The sequence below is a fragment of the Theropithecus gelada genome, chromosome 2, assembly GCF_003255815.1.
Source record: "Theropithecus gelada isolate Dixy chromosome 2, Tgel_1.0, whole genome shotgun sequence".
NCBI lineage: Eukaryota > Metazoa > Chordata > Mammalia > Primates > Cercopithecidae > Theropithecus > Theropithecus gelada.
In genome coordinates this window covers 40,532,766-40,552,817 of record NC_037669.1, presented here as the reverse complement: position 1 = coordinate 40,552,817, position 20,052 = coordinate 40,532,766, and the positions used below count along the sequence as shown (strand labels likewise).

The window sequence follows — 20,052 nt, the reverse complement described above, 5'->3', positions numbered from 1 at the left end:
AGACATGTTAAGCGAAAGGGGGAAAGTCCCTTATAAAACCATCATGTCTTGTGAGAACTCACTAGCATGAGAACAGCATGAGGGTAACCATCCCCATGATTCAACTACCTCCCACTGTGAAGGTCCCTCCCACAAAACATGAGGATTATGGGAACTATAATTCAAGATGAGATTTGGGTAGGGACACAGCCAAACCATATGAGGTGGGAATTTTGGAGCTGATTGATTGATTATGTATATACATATTGTTAAAAGAAAAACCTTAGACAAATCTAATTTAACAGAATTTAATTGGGTAAAGGCCAATTCACAAATTGTTCTACCTGAGCCAGGATAGGTTCTGAGAGACTCCAGCACAGATACTAGTAGAAGACGATTTATGGACAGAAAAAGGAAAGTGATGTACGGAAAACAGAAATGAGGTACAGAAATAGCCAGATTGATTGCAGCTCAGCATATGACTTTCTTGAACACAGCTTTAACGTTGTGTCACAATGATTGGCATAAGAGTAGGTTACACATCTAATTAGGTTATGGTTCACTATGTATGGAGAAACCTTTAGGCAGAACTTAAAACATGTAAGGAGGCAGATTTAGGATAAATTTGATTAACAGCCTGCATATGTGTGTGTGTGTGTGTGTGCGCGCATGTGTGCACGTGCACACATAAGCTTGTAACTTTCTAGCCTAATGGCATATAGATGGGCACAGGAGTAACTCGGACTTAGTAGAACTGCTCAGGTGAATTGGATGAGTGGAAATTATGTAGGTTGGTCAAAATATCTACATGCTCATAGGTTTTTTTTGTTAATCTAAACTTACCACGAAACACAGAAAACATATTCAATACTGATATCTTTGAAGAGAGGCCTTTGAAATCTGGCATAGGGGTGAGAGTCTTGCTGTCTGGGCTGAATTATGTAAGTCTATTGTGGTCACAGATCACTATCACAGTCTCTTCAGACCTAGGACTTCCATTCTTTTTCTAGGTGTTTCCTCTTTTTGGTCTAGTAATAGTGGGCTTTTTCTCTGCTTCCAGAGTATATAAGATAGAATGAGACAGAACCAGTACTATAGCAATGAGATAGACCTAGTGCTATAATGGACTGAGCTCTCTTTTTTTTTTTTAACCTTCTGAGAACCCCAGTGTATTGCCTTTGTCCCTGAGTTTAGGTACATGTCGCTGATAATAGGTATGTAAGGCAGGAAGATAAACAGACCTGAGTTTGCATCCCTGCCCCGCTACTTACTAGCTGTGTCTTAAGCTATGATGTTTCAACTCTAAAATGGGATGATAACATCTACCTTGCAGTGCTATTGTGAAGATTATGAGAGAATAGGTGTGAACCTGCTTTGTACAATGCCTGGCATGTGACAGGCAAGAACCATGATTCTGATACAGCTGTTTATATTTACCTGAATTTACATTATTCAGGTAAATTTATTTCTACATTTTATATTATGTTTTACTCCGAAGTCTTCTTCTGCCATCTTTCCCTCCCTCCTACTCTCTCTCTCTCTCTCTCTCTCCCCCTCCCTCCCTCTCTCCCTACCCCCACTTTCCACAGCCCAAGGAAATCTCCTGCTTCTCCTTTGTTTACTAAGACATTTTGTCTATACCTGCAAATATCCCTCCCCTAAGTGCTTAGACTTTTTATAAGACAAAAGTCAAAATAATTTATAGACACTTTTGGTTTCCTGCCCAGTTCTCTCTCTTGTCTTAATTATGGAAATCTCAGCAAAGTAAGCGTCTGCTTGTATGCTACCACCCCTCTCTACCAGGGACAGGAAGGGAGGGACGCATTTAGGGTGAAAAAATGTGAATTGGTGTTTAAAATATTGTCTACCTCATAGCCACTTTGAAACTAAGACATTTAGTCTAAATAATGACCCTTAAACTTGCATGAAGTTTAATGCATAAAGCAGACATCCTCCCTGGTCCCTAGCTGGCCTATATGTTGCCTTCAAGCACATTGCAAAATGCAGCCCCTATTCTAACCCCCAATCCCTCAGACTCCGTCCCCGACACAAAGGGACACAGGCTAGGCATTCAGCTCCTCCCTTTCCCCTTCAGTCGGACAAGGCCCTTGTGCAGGGCACAACCTGGGGACCCTGACTTCACCTCATTCTTGAGTCTCATGTGGGTTCAAGTAATATGAGTATAGTAATTATGTATATAAAGTTAACTGAATGAGGGATTATAAGAAAAGTCCATGGGCAGATTTGGAGAATTTAAATTATTGTTTATTTCTAATAATAAATAATTATTTATTATTATTTTGCTTCAAGATAGCAATCAAATCACTAGTAGTTGACAGGGTAGGCTGGGGAGTTCCAGGGCTCCTCCCTGCTCATATCAATCACAATTGTCTAAGCCTCTCAACCTTAATAAATCTTCATAGATTTGTTTGTAGTTGTGTGGACGACAGTGGAGCCACATTTTTATATAGTTTAATTTGGGTGAGGGATTAGGTTTTAAACCTAACCTTTAAGGAAAATGTGTGATGTGACTCTACTTTGAGTGTGATGTGTAATATGCTCAGTAATATTCCTTTATTATATATTATTATTTCCTTGACTATCATTGCCACATTTTATTTAACATGAATACACCCTTTCATAGGAATTATTTTGGAGTTTGGGTGACATATCCAGGGAAGATAACCTTGTTCTAAGAGAATTTTTCTAGCTTTTTTTTTTTTTTTTTTTTTTTTTTGAGACAAGAGTCTCACTCTGTTGCTCAGGCTGGAGTACAATGGTGTGATCACAGCTCACTACAACCTTGACTTCCCAGGCTCAGATGATCCTCCTACCTCAGCCTCCTGAGTAGCTGGGAGTACAGGTATGCACCACAATGGCCGGCTAGTTTTCTGTATTTTTGGTAGAGACAGGGTTTCACCATGTTGCTCAGGCTGGTCTCGAACTCCTGGACTCAAGCGATCTGCCTGCCTGAGCCTCCCAAAGTGCTGGAATTACAGGTATGAACAACTGCACCCAGCTTAGCTTTGTCTGATTATATCAGTAACATATACTTATAAAAACTCAAAAATATTGTAGAAATTAATAAAATATTACTGGAAGTCTCCCATCATAAGTGAGAGTCACGTATATAAGTTGTACATGTTAATTCATTATTTCATAAATAGTTGACAGACATTTTGACAAGAAGTCTGAAGCAACTGGATTAAGAAGCTTGAATTAACACAAAGGCATCAAAATAGCTGTATCAGGGCGGGCATGGTGGCTCATGCCTGTAATCCCAGCACTTTGGGAGGCCAAGGCAGGTGGATCACCTGAGATTGGGAGTTCGAGACCAGTCTCACCTGAGGTCAGGAGTTCGAGACCAGCCTGACCAACTTGGAGAAACTCCATCTCTACTAAAAATACAAAATTAGCCAGGCGTGGTGGCGCATGCCTGAAATCCCAACTACTCAGGAGGCTGAGGCAGGAGAATCGCTTGAACCCAGGAGGCGGAGGTTGTGGTGAGCCCAGATTGCGCCATTGGACTCCAGCCTGGGCAACAAGAGCAAAACTCCGTCTCAAAATAATAATAACAATAATAATAATAGCTATATTAGAAGTTTCTGCTTGTTTTCTAGTAGACTGTCAGCCCATATTTGTTCCCCTTCTCCTCACTTCCCATGTTTCCCATCCTAACCTATGGTTAGAATGGCTTTGCTTTTGTCCTTGAGCTTGTTGCCTTTCTCCTGTTTTGAATTCCCTGAACACTTTCTGTATGGTAGCCACCAAATGAATTTCTTCTCCAATATCTTCCCTGTTCCTTTGAGATCTTGTCTTCACACACACTGGGAGAGATGTGCCTCAGAGTTCAATAGTGTCTCGGTGTCTCTGTGAACACTGGCTCCATCCAGGTAGCAGTTTATGATCTTTCTGACTTGTGACCTCTGTCACCTGCCAACTACTTCTCTTTCCCTGATAAACCCTGGCTGTTCTTGCAAAATCTACCCTTTTGTCTTTTCATTTTTCTTCTTTACACATTAATATCTCTTTCCAATTTTATACTTCATTATTTAACCACAGCATTTTGCATTCATCACTTTCTCCCTCATAACCTCCTCCAAATATGTACTCCAGACTCTCAGCAAGAAAGGCTGAGAAAATTATATTTAGGTACCCCTCTGACAGTCCTTCCCAGCTGAAGCCTGTGTGATAGGCATGTCTTCAGCTGTCATAGACCAAATCCAATATTGCATCAGCCTCACCAAATATCCACATTAGTCATCTCTGGGAATTTGAAGACCTGAGAATTGCCTGATGTGTCCTCGTGTTTAACGTTTAGTCCCAAAGACTGCATCATGCAATATGCTGTCATCACTGTCATCCTTGATACCCTCTCAGGAAGACTGGGGGCTGCGCCCCCTAAAGCCTTCATTTTCTTTAGTGTATATTTAATCAGTTATCCCAGAATTAATGTAGCCTCTTTTTGAGTGTATTTAAATTCAGCCTGAGGACATAAATTCAATTCATTATTATCTCACATAGGAAGTATACCTAATTTTATGTGTCTGCCTCTAATTTCTGAAGTCTCAGAATTTAATGAACTAATCTATATCCATTTTAACCATGATTTTACAGATTTCAGCTGGAATTCCTGAATTAGCATTTCTCTTTAAGGGTCCTTTAAAATTTACTTTTCTTTATTTCATCTCTAACCTCTTGATTGTTGAAAAATCAGATTATTGACTCAGTTGAGACTCAGCTGAGAAAATTACCTCTTGGTTCTTAACCAGTATAATTTGGACTAAGTAGAAATACCTCAAAGCTAACTAAAGAACATATCATAAAATGCCTTCTGTCTCCAGTACATGCAAATTATAAAAAAATATTTCAAAACAATACACCCTTACAGGGCATTTGCTGTCTAATTTGTCAAACTTTCCAGGTTTTACCATCCTGAAATCCCCTTACCTCCATGAATGTCTTGGATTTTCCTGCCTCTCTTGCCCAAGTCTCTCCTATTCACAGCCAGACTCCTTGAGAAATAATCTAAACCCACTGTATCACTTCCATTCACTCTTTAACCCTATGAAATTCAGCCTGCCCAGATGACTGTATTGAAAATATTTATACCCTCTTTGCACAATAGTGCATCACTCTCTAATTAATACATATTTTTATTTAAAACTTACATAAAAGTGTCAATGCCCAGTAATTCCACTAACACAGAGTTAACAACTTTTAATGTTTTGGGTTCTTTCAAGCCTTTTCTTTTTGTACCTATATGTAAATAAATAAGTCCTAGGGTCCCTTGTAGCCAGTAACCAAAAGTAATTTAGAATAATATCTGGCCAGGCACAGTGGCTCATGCCTGTAATCCCAGCACTTTGGGAGGCCAAGATGAAAGGTTCACTTGAGTCCAGGAGTTTGAGACCAGCCCTGGCAACATAGCAAGACCCCGGCTCTACAAAAAAGTGAAAAAAAGTAGATGAGCATGGTGGCAAGCACTGGTAGTCCCAGGCACTCAGGAGGCTGAGGTGGGAGGACTGCTGGAGCATGGGAGGTCAGGGCTGTGGTGAGCCCTGTTCATGCCAATGCACTCCAGCCTGGGCAACAGTGTGAAACAGTATGAGAAAGAAAGAAGAAAGAAGGGAAGGGGAGGGGAGGGGAAGGGAGGGGAGGGGAAGGAAATCTTTACTTGCTTTTCCTGAAAACATTAAAGAGTATCCAATATATGACCCACAGCAACACTTTTTAAAATCCCCTTTTTCCAGTTTTTCCCAGACCCCAACCCTCTCACATCTGTCTTCTCTCACCTCACCTCACCTCTCACCTTCCCCAAGCTCTTCATGCCTTGTCAACATTGATTGTTGACCTCTGTCTTCCTCCCTGTACATTCTGCCTCAAGAAAATGATTCCTGCACTGTAGATCCCCTATCCCCTTTGGCTGGGAGACACACACACACATAACACTGACCTCCATGTCTATACTAGAGTTCAAGGGACTCCAATGAGAATAGGCAAATCTGAATTTCCTGTAGAGATCAGGGAAGGGAAGAGGAAGAGGCTGTAAATACACTTATAATAGTGCTTTTTTTAAAAAAAATCAGTTACATATATATTTACTATAATTAAGCTCATGGTGTAAAGCAGTTTTAAATTGTTTTTATTTAAATATCATATTTTGCACCTTCTTCCATGTCTTTTTAAACTTCTTGAGTGTAGATAATTTTTGATATTATATTAAAATCCAATAAATGTTTATAAAACAATTCCTATATTGTGAGATATTTGAATTTTTTCCATTTTTGCAATTATGTAGTAAATACACGTTAAATATAATCCTTTTCTCCTCAACATCCCAGCCTGGAACAACTGACCTCCTTCTTTTCTTCCTGAATCTCCCTTTTTCCCTGGGTTCCATGACATTGCATGATTCCTAAACCTGCAAAATAAGTGGCCTTCAAGGTCTTGAACTAGACTCTTGGTATAGTTTGACTGTGCTCCCACCCAAATCTCATCTTGAATTCTCACTTGTTATGGTAGGGACCTGGTGGGAGGTAGTCTATCTGCACAAGCTCTTTCTTTGCCTGCTGCCATCCATGTGAGACATGACTTTCTCCTCCTTGCCTTCTGCCATGATTGTGAGGCTTCCCCAGCCACTTAATTGGAACTGTAAGTCCAATTGAACCTCTTTCCTTTATAAATTACTCCGTCTCGGGAATGTCTTTATCAGCAGCGTGAAAATGGACTAATACAACTCTCACCTCCCCCTTATCATCTCTCCTCTGAGAGAAGCGGAAGTACTTACTGTCTCGCTTCTCCTCCCCTTCCTTACTGCCTTTCTTATCCTCCGCTTTTCTTCTCCTTCTCATCAGCCCAACCTTCCCCTTCCCCTCTGTATTTGTCTGCTAGAGCTATCATAACAAAAAGATACTGGGTGGCTTAAGCAAAAGAGATTTATTTTCTAACAGTTCTGGATTCCAAGATTGAGGTATCAGCAGGGTTGCTTTCTTCCGAGGCCTCTCTCGTTGGCTTGTATCTTCTCCTTGGCTCCTCCCATCATCTTCCTTCTGTGTCTATAGCCAAATTTCCTCTTCTTACAAGGACAGCAGTCATATCAGATTAGGGTCCACTCTAGTGACCTCATTTTGATTTAATTATTCCTGTAAAGACTTCATCTCCAAATAAAGTCACATTCTGAAATACAGGGGGTTAGGACTTCAACATATGAATTTGGAGGAGGAATACAATCTAGCCCATAATTCTCTCCTTCTGCTTCTTTTTCCCTCCAAATATCAACTAAGGATTCCCATTCTTTTGGATTCTCTTTGCCTTAGAGATGAAGGGATAGTTGTTGTTGATAAGAAATAACCAAGTGGGACATACTAACAGGAGGAACTCCTTTAGCAATAGAGGATTTTGCTAGCTCACTACACTGAATCAGGTGCCAAGTCCACAGAATGGTGATGCCTGAGTATACATAAGAGTTAACAGGGGACTTGCTGAAAATGTAGATTCCTCAGTTTTGCTCCTCAGAGATCCTAGTTCAGTAGGTCTGAGGTGGTACTCAGGAGTCTCCCCAGATGATTTCCATGCAGGTTGGTGCTGGACCACACTTTATGAAATTCTGCTGTAGAGTGTGCTTTCAGGATCTCTCTGGTTCCTTTTTTCCTTTTCCTACCTCCACCTGGTTCAGACCTCACTTCTTCTTATCTAGACTATTATAATGACCTTCTACCCGATTCATATGTGTTCCCCTGCCTATCCCACACCGTGCTGCCAGAATCAGCATGCTAAATTATCATCCCAAAAATCTTTAAATCTAACTATCACCCACCCCCTCCACTGCCCAGCCAATCCAGTGCAGACTTCCAAGATAAGAGATCAAGAGCTCTGATTCACTGTCACAGCCTTTCAGACTCTCCACTCCCTTCCATGTCCCCTACCTATCAGTCACACTAAACCATCATCATTCCAGGACAACTCCCTAAGTTCTCCTGCCTTCATGCTGGATGCTCTTTTATCTACTTGAGATTTCCTGTTCTTCCTTCACAAATATTCACCCATCTAAATCCCACTCATGATTTATGATTCATTTTAAATAATACGTTCTTCATTATGCCCTTTCAATATTTCTCAGAGTATTTAAGATTCTATGGCTCTATCATCTTCATCTGATCTGCAGTATCCAGTACGTGCCTTCTTCCAAATAGAATCGCAAGTATTCGTTGAATTTACTCCCTAACAGTTCAGATCCTATCATTCTGTAAATAAACTAGATTGCATTTCTCTAAATGCATTCAGTGGTGTGTTCCAGCATTGCAGTGCACATTCCCCTGCTCAGCCCTTTTGGACAGCTTGCTAGCTCTTTTTACAGTTCATCTCCATCAACTTACATTTCACTTCTTGCAAAGATATTGGAGCTGTCTGCAAACCAGATGATTTCATTGCTTATATCTCTTATTTTCCATATATAAGAATGTTAAATAGGCCCTGTGCCAGGACTCATTCCTGAGGGAACATTTCTATTTACATTTCTCTTCCAAAGTTATTTGCTGATCCACTTCCTTATTTTTCTATCATGAGGTTTTCACATTTCCAGGATCTTCTGTAATGGATTCCCTGAGGGAAGAGACAATGTCATGTTCACCTCCAGCATCTAGCATCAAATCCAGCACACAGATAAGTTCAATAAATATTGTTTGAAAGAATTAATATAAGGGGATTAGACAAGAACGTTGACCCTGAAGGACCTAAGCAGGGTTGGTGTCCCAGGAATCAGACTGGCCAGGGTGATTCAGCACTGGAGGAACAGTAAACAAAGGTCAGTTTGGAAGACCAGGTACAAGACCATTAAAAGGAGGGAAAGCTTGGGTTTAGGAGCCAAGGAGATCAGGAATAATTTGGGAAACAGGTCAAGACAGGCTAAGATCAAAGGGCTCAGGGTGTAGATTAGTAAGAGGGGCTGAGAAAGTGTTGGCATCAGTTCTTAGTAGAGAAAATTTAACTGTTCTAAACCATCAGTTTTTTCACTTCTAAAATAGAGATAATAATCATAGGGAGCCTCAGAGAGTTGTTGTGAGAATTAAATGTCATCCAACAAATATTTATTGAGTGACTATTATGTTCTGTACTCTGTGCTAGGTGCTGGGTAACGGATTTAAAGCTCTTAGGTTTACATTCAAGGGCAAGGTCAAATGAGAATCCAAGTTTTTATCCTTGATGGTTCATCTTCATTTGTAGCCTCACAAAAGACTTTTGTTTGGTTTGGTTTGGTTTGATTTTTTGAGACAGAGCCTTGCTCTGTCATCCAGGCTGGAATGCAGTGGTGTGATCTCAGCTCACTGCAACCTCCTCCTCTTGGGTTCAAGTGTTTCTCCTGCCTCAGCCTCCCAAGTAGCTGGGATTACAGGTGCCCACCACCATGCCTGGCTAATTTTTGTATTTTTAATAGAGACACGGTTTTACCATGTTGGCCAGGCTGGTTTTGAACTCCTTACCTCAGGTGATCTGCCCGCCTTGGCCTCCCAAAGTGCTGGGATTACAGGCGTGAACCACCTCACTTGGCCTGAAAGACTTTTAGAAATCTAAATTACAGTGACGTGGATCCTCCTTACCTATACTCTTGCCTATCACCTCAAAGAACTCCAGTGGATCAACCAAAACCTGATTTCTCTCCACATAATTCATGCTACCTTTTTTTCCTCAAATTTCCAAAGTTTCTGAAGAATTCAAGTGAGCCACTGTTTTATTTTAATACTTCCTATCTTTTTAGTCTGACTGAAACTCACCACCACAAATTACCCTGGATCTCTCTGCTAACAGCTATTTATACATTGTATTAGTCCATTCTGTTGTAAAGAAATTTCTGAGACTGGGTAACTTACAAAGAAAGGAGGCTCATAGTTCTATAGGGTGTACAGGAAGCATAGTGGCTTCTGCTTCTGGGAGGGGCCTCAGGATGCTTCCAATCATGGTGGAAGGCAAAGGGGAAGCAAAGCATCTCAGATGGCAGGAGCAGGAGCAGGAGCAAGACAGAGAGGAGGGAGGTGCTACACACTTTTTTTTTTTTTTTTTTTTTTTTTTTTTTTTGAGACGGAGTTTCGCTCTATCGCCCAGGCTGGAGTGCAGTGGCCAGATCTCAGCTCACTACAAGCTCTGCCTCCCGGGTTCACGCCACTCTCCTGCCTCAGCCTCCCAAGTAGCTGGGACTACAGGCACCCGCCACCTTGCCCGGCTAGTTTTTTTTTTTGTACTTTTTAGTAGAGACGGGGTTTCACCATATTAGCCAGCATGGTCTCGATCTCCTGACCTCGTGATCCGCCCGTCTCGGCCTCCCAAAGTGCTGGGATTACAGGCTTGAGCCACCGCGCCCGGCCGGTGCTACACACTTTTAAATGACCAGATCTCATGAGAACTCACTGTCATGAGAACAGCACCAAAAGGATGGTGCTAAGCCCTTTGTGAGAAATCCACCCCCATTATGCAACCACCTCCCCCACTCTCTCTTGGTCCTGCTTTCATCATGCGAGATGCTTCATTCCCTCTTTGCCTTCCGCCATGATTGAAAGCTTCCTGGGCCTCTGCAGAAGCAGAAGCTGCTATGTTTCCTGTACAGCCTGCAGAACTATGAGCGAAGCAAACCTCTTTTCTTTACAAATTACTCAGTTTCAGGTCTTTCTTTATAGCAGTGCAAGAACGAACTAACAAAGAAAATTGATACCAAGGAGTGGGACATTGCTATCAAGATACCTGAAAATGTGGACATGACTTTGGAACTGGGTAACTGGCAGAGGTTGGAAGAGTGTGGAGGGCTCAGAAGACAGGAAGATGAAGGATAGTTTGGAACTTCCTAGAGACTTGTTAAATTGTTGAAACAAAAATGCCAATAGTGATATGAACAATAAAGTCCAGGCCAAGGAAATCTCAGATGAAAATGAGGAACTTATTAGGAACTAGAGCAAAGGTCCCTTTTGTTTTGCCTTAGCAAAGAACTTGACTGCATTGTGCTCCTGCCCTAGGGATCTGTGGAACTCTGAACTTGAGAATGATGATTTAAGGTGTCTGGTAGAAGAAATTTCTAAGCAGAAAAGCATTCAAGATGTGACCGGGCTGCTTCTAACAGCCTATGCCCACATGACCTGAAGTTGGAACTTACATTTAAAAATAAATTTAGATTTGAACTTATATTTAAATTTTAACTTGTATTTAAAGGGAAGTATAGTGGTTTGGAAATTTTGCAGCCTGGCCATGTGGTAGAAAAGAAAAGTCCATTTTCAGGAGAAGAATTCAAACAGGCTGCAGAAATTTACATAAATAAAATGAGCTAAATGCTGATAGCCAAGACAATGTGGGAAAGGCCTCAAAGGCATTTCACAGACCTTTGGGGCAGTTCCTCCCATTACAGGCCCAGAGGCCTAGGAGGGAAGAATGATTTTGTGGGCCAGGCCCAGGACTTTGCTACCCTGCATAACCTCAGGCCACTGTTTCCTGCATCCCAGCTGCTCCAGCTCTCCTGTGGCTCAAAGAGACCCAAGTACCGCTTCAAAGGGTACAAGCCATAACCCTTGGTAGCTTCCATGTGGTGTTAAGACTGCAGGTGCACAGGATACAAGAGTTAAGGCTTGAGAGCCCCCAACTAGATTTTAGAGGATGTACAGAAAAACTTAAATGTTCAGGAAGAAGCCTCCTGCAGGGGCGGAGTGCTCACAGAGAACCTCTACTAGGGCAGTGTGGAGGGGAAATGTGGGGCTGGAACTTCCACACAGAGTCCCCACTGGGGCACTGCCTAGTGGAGCTATGAGAAGAGGGCTACCATCCTCTAGATTCCAGAAAGGTAGATCCATCCACAGATTGCATCATGCACCTGGAAAAGCCACAGACACTCAATGGCAGCCCATGAGAGCAGCTGCAGGTGCTGAACCCTGCAAAGCCACTTGAGTGGGGCTGCCCAAGGCCTTGGGAGCCCACCCCTCATGCCAGTGCACCCTGGTTGTGGACATGACATCAAAGGAGATTTTTTTGGAGTTTTAAAATTTAATGACTTCCCTGCTGTGTTTCAGACATGCATGGAGCCTGTAGACTCTTTGTTTTGGCCAATTTCTCCCTTTGGGAATGGGAGTATTTACCTAATGTCTATACTCCCATTGTATCTTGGAAGTAACTAACTTATTTTATATTTTACAGGCTCATAGGTGGAAGGGACTTAACTTGTCTCGGATGAGACTTTGGACATTTGAGTTAATGCTAGAATGAGTTAAGACTTTTGGGCACTGCTGGGAAGGCATGGTTATATTTTGACATGTAAGAAGAACAGAAGATTTGGGAGGAGCTAAGGGCAGAATAATATGGTTTGGATCTGTGTCCCCACCCAAATTTCATATCAAATTGTAATCCCTAATGTTGGAGGTGGGGCCTGGCAGGAGGTGATCGGATCTTGGGGGCAGTTTCTCAAGAATGGTTTAGCACCATCCGTGTTGGTACTGTCCTCATGCTAGTGAGTGAGTTCTCATGAGGTTTGCTCATTTAAAAGTGTGCAGCACCTCCCACCTCTCTCTCTCTCTCTCTCTCTCTCCCCCCACCCCCTTTCTCCTGTTCCCACAATGTAAGCCATGCCTGCTCCTGCTTCACTTTCTGTCATGATTGTACATTTCCTGAGGCCTCCTCAGAAGCTGAGCAGATGCTAGCATCATGCTTCCTGTACAGTCTGAAGAACCGTGAGCCAATTAAACCTCTTTTCTTCATAAATTACCCAGTATCAGGTATTTCTTTATAGCAATGTGAGAATAGACTAATATGTACATTATGATGACTATTTCACCTAGAAGTTACTTCAAAATTCTTGGATAGGTGGTACTGACTTCTAATGATATGTCTGTCTATCCTCAGCCAGTGTTGTTGAGAGTACTCAGGTCATCCAATCTAGTTGAGTCCATGGGAAATTTGGAGGGAATCTCAGTAAATTAAAGAATCTCAGTTTTGAAAGGGATACTTGGATCATCTAGTTCAACTCCCAGTATTCTAACTGGAAATACTTAGGTCAATTATCTAATATTTCCTTTTCATTTCTGAGTATGAATTTTGAATCTTGATCATCAAGTGTTGACACCAATTCTGTCTTCCTCCTTTGGCAATCTTAAATAATTTTTAATTCTAACTTCGGACACCCTTAAAGATGCTTTCAAATTATTTTTGACCACCACATTTCTAGCAAGTAAAAGTTTATCTTCCAATAGAACTCATAGAATACAGTTGTAAAATATGTGAAGCAATAATATAACTAAAAGGATAAATAGACATATCCACAATTTTAGTTGAAGACTTCAACACCCCTCTCTCAACTGTTGATAGAACGATTGAACAGAAAGTCAGAAAAGATATAGAAGTGATCTACGGAAGTAGCAGGATTGGAAAAAAGTTTTTTTAAAAAAGAAAAGATATGGAAGTGATGATTTCACACACATATGAAGAACTGACATTTTAGAAATCACCTTTGGACTTTTAGAAATATTTGATTTTCTAGCTATTGCCTGAATGTTATTTTGACTTCCAAAAGATCTCACAGGTCATGCACAGTGACTCATGCCTGTAATCCCAGCACTTTGGAAGGGCGAAGCAGGTGGATCACCTGAGGTCAGAAGTTCAAGACCAGCCTGGCGAACATGGTGAAACCTCATCTCTACTAAAAGTACAAAAACTAGCCAGGCGTGGTGGCATACACCTATAGTCCCAGCTACTTAGGAGCCTGAGGCAGAAGAATCACTTGAACCCAGGAGATAAAGGTTGCAGTGAGCCGATATTGTGCCACTGCACTCCAGTCTGGGTGACAGAGCGAAACTCCATCCCAGAAAAAAAAAGATCTCAAAAATTTGCCTTAGTCTTGTTCTTAGCAATGTTCTTAGTGCTTTAGATTTATTCATCTATTCAGTCATTCAACAAATACTAACACCTACTATAATCAAGCCATTGCTTGGGTGTTACAATTAATTTTATTGTTTTTGAAATGTTTAATAAGTAAATTCTATATAGAAGAAACTATTTAACAAGAGTATATAGTATAAATAAAATGAACTATTTTGAAAAGTTGTAGGACTATATTAGTCTGATCAAGCTACCATAACAAAATACCACAGACTGGGTAGTTTAAACAACAGAAATGTATCTTCTTACCGTTCTGAAAACTGAGAATCCAAGTCCAAGGTTTTAGCAGGCTGATGTCTTGTGAGGGCTCCTCTTTGGTTTAAAGACAGTCCTTCTTACTGTATCCTCACATAGCCTATCCTCTGAGTGCACGCAGAGAGAGAGAGAGATCTCTTCTTCTTATAAGGCCATCAATCCTATCAGATTAGGGCCGCACATTAATGATATCTTTTAACCTTAAAACCCATCTCTAAACATAGTCACACTGGAGGTTAGGGCTTCAACACACAAATTTGGAAGAGGACACAATTTAGCCCATAACAAGGACTAAATCAGTCAGCAAGCATCCTTTACTTCTTTCAGAGGTTCTTCTCTGGAGAGAATTATGGGACTATAGTTCTCACCCAGCACCCTGTTGTTATATGTAAGAAAAAACCAAAATTTGGAGAGAGAAAGTGGCTTTCCTGAAGATCACAGAGTAAATGGGAACAGAGACAGTAGCAAAAACCAAGTCTTCAGTGCACTGTCCTTTTGGTCTGGCCTAGGATCAGAGAGTTACCGCTCCACAGCCTACAATGAAGCTGCAGCTGGCTTTAATAGATGTTTCTACCATGCACTCCATGGACTCTTCCTGTTAATCCTCTGCTCAAATCTCCCTCCTCACACTTACCAAAATATCACATCAGAGCTCCCAACCGAAATCTCTGCTTTCTCTTGTGAGTACTGAGTTTATTAGAACCACCTTGGGGATTTTATTATCCTTCATGATACAGGCCCAGTACGATCTGAATATAGACTCTGCATAATCTTCTGCCATCAGGGCCAACAGATAAATGACTCCTCTCCATATACCATCTCTGTCATTTGGTGGGGATCATTTTTTGCATTAGAAAAGGTTCATCAAGGTCGTTGCTTCTTCCAGATTGTGGGTATTGAAGGTATGCTCCCCTCAATATGAAATGTAGTTGCATTTTCATCCACCACTCCAGGCTCTCTTCTCATGACTTGAGGGCTAATGTGCTACAGAAGACCTTGAAAAATGACCAGCTGAACTGGTCAACCCACCATTCTCTCTGACTCAGTCTTTTCCACTCAAAGAAAACAAAGCCCTTCTCTGAGGGCCAGGACTTTGTTTCTACTCGCAACAGGTTTGTTTGTTCATTTGTTTGTTTTCTCTGAGACAGAGTCTCACTCTGTTGCTCAAGCTGGAGTGCAATGGTGAGGTCTTGGGTCACTGCAACCTCCACCTCCTGGGTTCAGATGATTCTCCTGCCTCAGCCTCCCAAGTAGCTGGGATTATAGGTGCACACCACCACATCCAGCTAATTTTTGTATTTTTAGTAGAGATGGGGTTTCACTATGTTGGCCAGGCTTGTCTCAAACTCCTGACCTCGTGATCTACACGCCTTGGCCTCCCAAAATGCTGTGATTACAAATGTAAGCCACCACCCCTGGCCTTACCACACGTATTTTAACATCAGGCAGATGTACAAAGGTATCGTCCCAGTACAACAAACCAGGCAGGAAATCCCCAGATACTGGGATTTCTCGTTCTTTCTTTCTCTCTCTCTCTCTCTCTCTCTCTCTCCTTTCTTTCCCCTTGCTCTTTCTTCTTTTTTCTTGGTCACTTTTTTCCTTAGATTTGTAAATCCTTAGACTTGTACTAATTAATCATTCTTGCTATTTAGTAACTGTCATTGTCACTGCCACATATGGCCCAAGATGCCAGAATTTAGTTGATTGATCAGTTGGTTGGTTGGTTGGTTGGTTGGTTGACTGGGTGGACTTTTCTGAGCGTGATGCTTGGTTCATCAATACAAGAATCACAGAACCTCTGGATTGGGTGTGCTGATTCTTAAATCCTAGCTGCACATTAGAAGAGCTTTTATAAAATATCTATGTCTGGGCCCGACCTTCACAGATTCTGATTTAATTTGGTCTTGGTCTCAAAGGCTGTCCATGTGATTCTCATGGGTGGCCAGGATTGAGAATCTCTGGATAGAGCTAAAAGGTTACCCAGGCAACCATTGATCTGATACTTAAATCCCTTCTACTGGGAAATCCAGAAAGATGACTCTCTCTGGATTTTCTTTCTGAAACTAGGATTCTAGGTATTACAGTCTTCCTAACAATGTTCCTGGGTATAAATACTCTGCTCTGTTACTATAGAAGGAAGCAGCAGGTAATGGTTAGTGGTAGACCAGAACTTCCCCTAAAAAATCCAGCAGCGCTTAGCTGTGGCACTTCCTGATGTCAGGGAAATATCCTCCTAGGTCAGTGGTTCTCAACTGGGAGAAAATTTCCCCCCAAATGATGTTTGGCAATGTCTGGAGACATTTTTGGTTGTTACAACCTGGTGGAATGCCACTGGAGCCTGGTGGAGGCAGGCCATGGATGATGCTAAACATCCCACAATGCACAGAACACCTCCCCACAACAAAGAATTATTTGGTGCAAACTGTCAATAGTGCCAAGGTTGAGAAACCATTTCCTAGATCCTTGCCCTCAGGTCCCCCTATTACACCCCTAAGAGATAACATCCTTAATGAAATTAGTCCTAAAGCATTTCCTTCTTTCTGAAGCATGATTTCAGCACTGTTTCCCAAATCAACATTTTACATCCTTTTTCAGTATCTTAGAATGTAACCATCCTGCTTTGCTTTTAAGAAATGAAGGCTGCTGCCTGTTTATGTCAGAGAGGCAGAGTAATCCCAGGGCTGCCTTTTCCACTTGCTGTTTCCTTTCCCATCTGGCTCCCTCCCTGAAATACAGAATGAGCTGAGCCCTGTGACCTGATGGAGGTCCTGCCATGCCCACCTTGACCAGGTGCTGCAGCCAGTGGAGCTAGTCCTCAGGGTGCAGGTCACTCCATGAAACGTGGCAGCTGGGCTTATCAGCTGTGAGCCTGGCTAAGTCAGGCCTGCTGCCAAGTTGATTAATAAGCGCTGGGCTGACACTTCAAGAAGGGCCTAAACCTGCTGATTTTCCTCCCCTCTTCCTTAGATCATTTCATTATTAAATTAAAGATTGTTGTGATTTAAACTGAACTGTCAGGCAGCCTAGGGACAAACATGGGGTTTGGTGAAGCAACTGAACCTGGTACTGCATTTACCAAATCAGATCTCAGCTGGGTGCTCTTTCTTTCTCTTAAAAAAATAATTTAGAACTCTAAGGGCTTGAAGTAGAAGTAGAACCTTCCCCTGCAGTGTCAGGAGCCCACACAGAGAGGCTGGCATGACAGGAAAGGGACCTGATTATAAATAGCATGAAAAGCAGCATCAGTCAAAACTCACTGATGTGCCTGAGCAAAATGTTAAAAGAAACAAATAGCTTCTAAAAGAGGAAGCAATGGTTTTCTTTTGTTTTTATAATTTAAAGTGCTAAGGAACAAAAGCAGTTTATATTCATATAGTTTTAAACACACACAAGCGCATGTGCACGTGTACAAATAACATACACACTAACAGATTCCCTTTAAGGAAATGATGGATAATCATTTTAAAATAACAAAATCACAAGTAGAGCCTCACAGAGGGGGTAGCTGTCCTTTCTTTTCTATGTAATTGATGCTATTTATTTAGAAGGTCTATGGTTTACCCTTATGAAGTAATTTTTCTGTACGTGTATTTTTTTTCCAGCTTAGATGGAAACCATTTGAGATTCCAAAAGCATCTCAGAAGAAAGTAGACTTTGTGAGTGTAAGTCAGTCCCATCCACACCCTTCCTACTGCTCTCCTCTCTTCTGTGGTGAGTGAGCCAACCATTTGCAGGCTGAATGCCAAGCATAAGCAGCCCTATCAGGAGGCAGCAGAGACAAAACCACCTGCGTATGCTTTGGGGGCTGGCGGAGCGATGTCTTACTTACAGAAACCATATGGCCCCTGACACCAAAGGGTATTCATGAACTATTTATATCTCAGAAAGGACAATGGCAATTGAACATTTTCCTACTTAAGCTCCTTTCTTTTGGCTAGAACGGGGACTTTTAATCTTTTTGCTCGCTTTGATAGTCTGATGATGTCTTTGTTTATGAATATATAAAATAAATTATATAATATTACAAAGAAGCTAATGATATTGAAATATAATGATAAAAATACTATTAAAAACAAATTTGATTTGGTTTATTGTCATTCATATGCTTTCTTGTTAATGTGCTAAATCATAATATCTATGGAAAACATCTAATAATTATGGTATGAGCATAAATATATTTTGAGGAATCTATAACGACTATAATGATTTTTATCACTGATAAAGTTATAGGCACCTCTAATACCACTGTAATTTGTTGCCTACATTCATGTTAGTTGAAGGAAATGATAAATTTCACTCAGAGATTAGCAGAAGTAAATATAATAAAATATTTCCCATCCAAGTTCCTGATCTCCCTGAAGTAGATGCTTGGGCTAGAATGGCGTCAATTCAGCATGGCAACTCTAGTTAGTACAATGCTGATTGGAAGCTCTGTTTGGTAGTTATAGGTCCCGGGAGTATTGGAATAACTGCCCAGAGCAAGGAGTATCTGGGGGAGAGGAGAAAGGAGCTCTAAGGAAGTGGGACTCAAAGAGACCAGTGGAGGGTTCTGCAGACCAGCCTCAGCTCATGGCTTACTTAGGGACAGTCCAAGTGCCCAGCTACAGGACAAATTGTTAGAAACATCTTGAAGTTCTCATCTTTATTAAATGCTCCAAACCCTGTGTAGACTCACTTAAATACACCCTAAACTTACAAATTGAGTTAAAATACAAAATGATACCCCCATCTCCTTTCTTGTGTGAATTGTAGCTATCTGGAGGAGCAGAGCTCCCTTCTTTTGGCTTTCTATCTGCAGGTTTGGAGCTGAGGGCTATTTTGAGCAGACCCATGTGTTAAGGTTTCTTGCACTGTGGATCATCTGGTCACACAGCAGAGAGAATTACACAGTCTGTCAGAATGCAGTCCTCTGCCCTGTTCCAGAGAGATTAGGCTGACCCTATTCATAAGCAGAGGGCTGCCCATAGTGGAGTGTACTTGAGGGGCATTAACTGGTCCCTGATGCTGCAACCTTCCTCCCCAAGCCTCCTAGATGCCTGATGGTACCTCCAACAGAATCTCTTCTTCCAGTTGATGTCAAGCATCAAATTGATAAAATACCAAGTAATGAACTGATGCTCTGTAAGTTCTTCTGATATAGCCACTGAGACAATCCAGATTTAGGCCATGGCTGGAGACTAGGGTAAACCACAAACTACCAAACATGAGTCAGTAATTCAGGCTCCTCAGAGGCTGCCTGGATTCCAAATGTCCCACCGGTCCCAAAGGGAAGACCCTAGTAGAAATGTACCTCATGACTCTCAGGGACCAGCGGAAGGGCTGCCTCTTGGGCATCATTCACATTAACCTTTCCCTCTTCTGTGGCTCTCTCCCAGGGCCTGCACACCTTGTGTGGAGCTGGAGACATAAAGTCTAACAATGGGCTTGCTATCCACATTTTCCTCTGCAATACCTCCATGGAGAACAGGTAAGTGGCTCAGTTCTAGGGCAGGACATGCCCATCTTCTAAGGGCTGTTGGCCAGAAGGCAAACTCCAGGTTTCACTCTTCTGAAGTCACATATGCACATACATAGTTATTTTTGTTATTGGTTTTTTCCTCAAGGCAATATTGATATATATTTATTGACAATGATTATCAATGAGACAAAAGGCATTTATCTTGACTGATATCCATGATATAAACAAGAACATCATATAACAATGTAAACAGAAAAGGGAGGATAGAGCCCTGGAATGCAGGAGTAGATCGAAAGGCATTTTGACTTTGAGTCCAAATATCCTTTTGTTGTTGTTGTTTAATATTTCAAGGATTTTTCAGAGCCAAATATGAGTGACCAATGGACACAGCCATGAGGAGATCCTGAGAACATGTACCCAAGATGATTGGGCTACGGCTTGGTTTTATACATTTTAGG

The 20,052-nt window shown here is 41.6% G+C and overlaps 1 protein-coding gene across 1 annotated transcript in view; it reads left to right on the top strand.

Annotated features, from left to right (window-relative positions):
- The window catches only part of HGD (homogentisate 1,2-dioxygenase), a 54,717-nt gene that overhangs the window by 11,526 nt on the left and 23,139 nt on the right, over positions 1 to 20,052 (top strand). The window contains exons 5-6 of the mRNA XM_025375605.1: positions 17,739 to 17,798; positions 19,512 to 19,603. Of these exons, the coding sequence (XP_025231390.1) occupies positions 17,739 to 17,798; positions 19,512 to 19,603 (152 nt within the window). The remainder of the gene's footprint in view (positions 1 to 17,738; positions 17,799 to 19,511; positions 19,604 to 20,052) is intronic.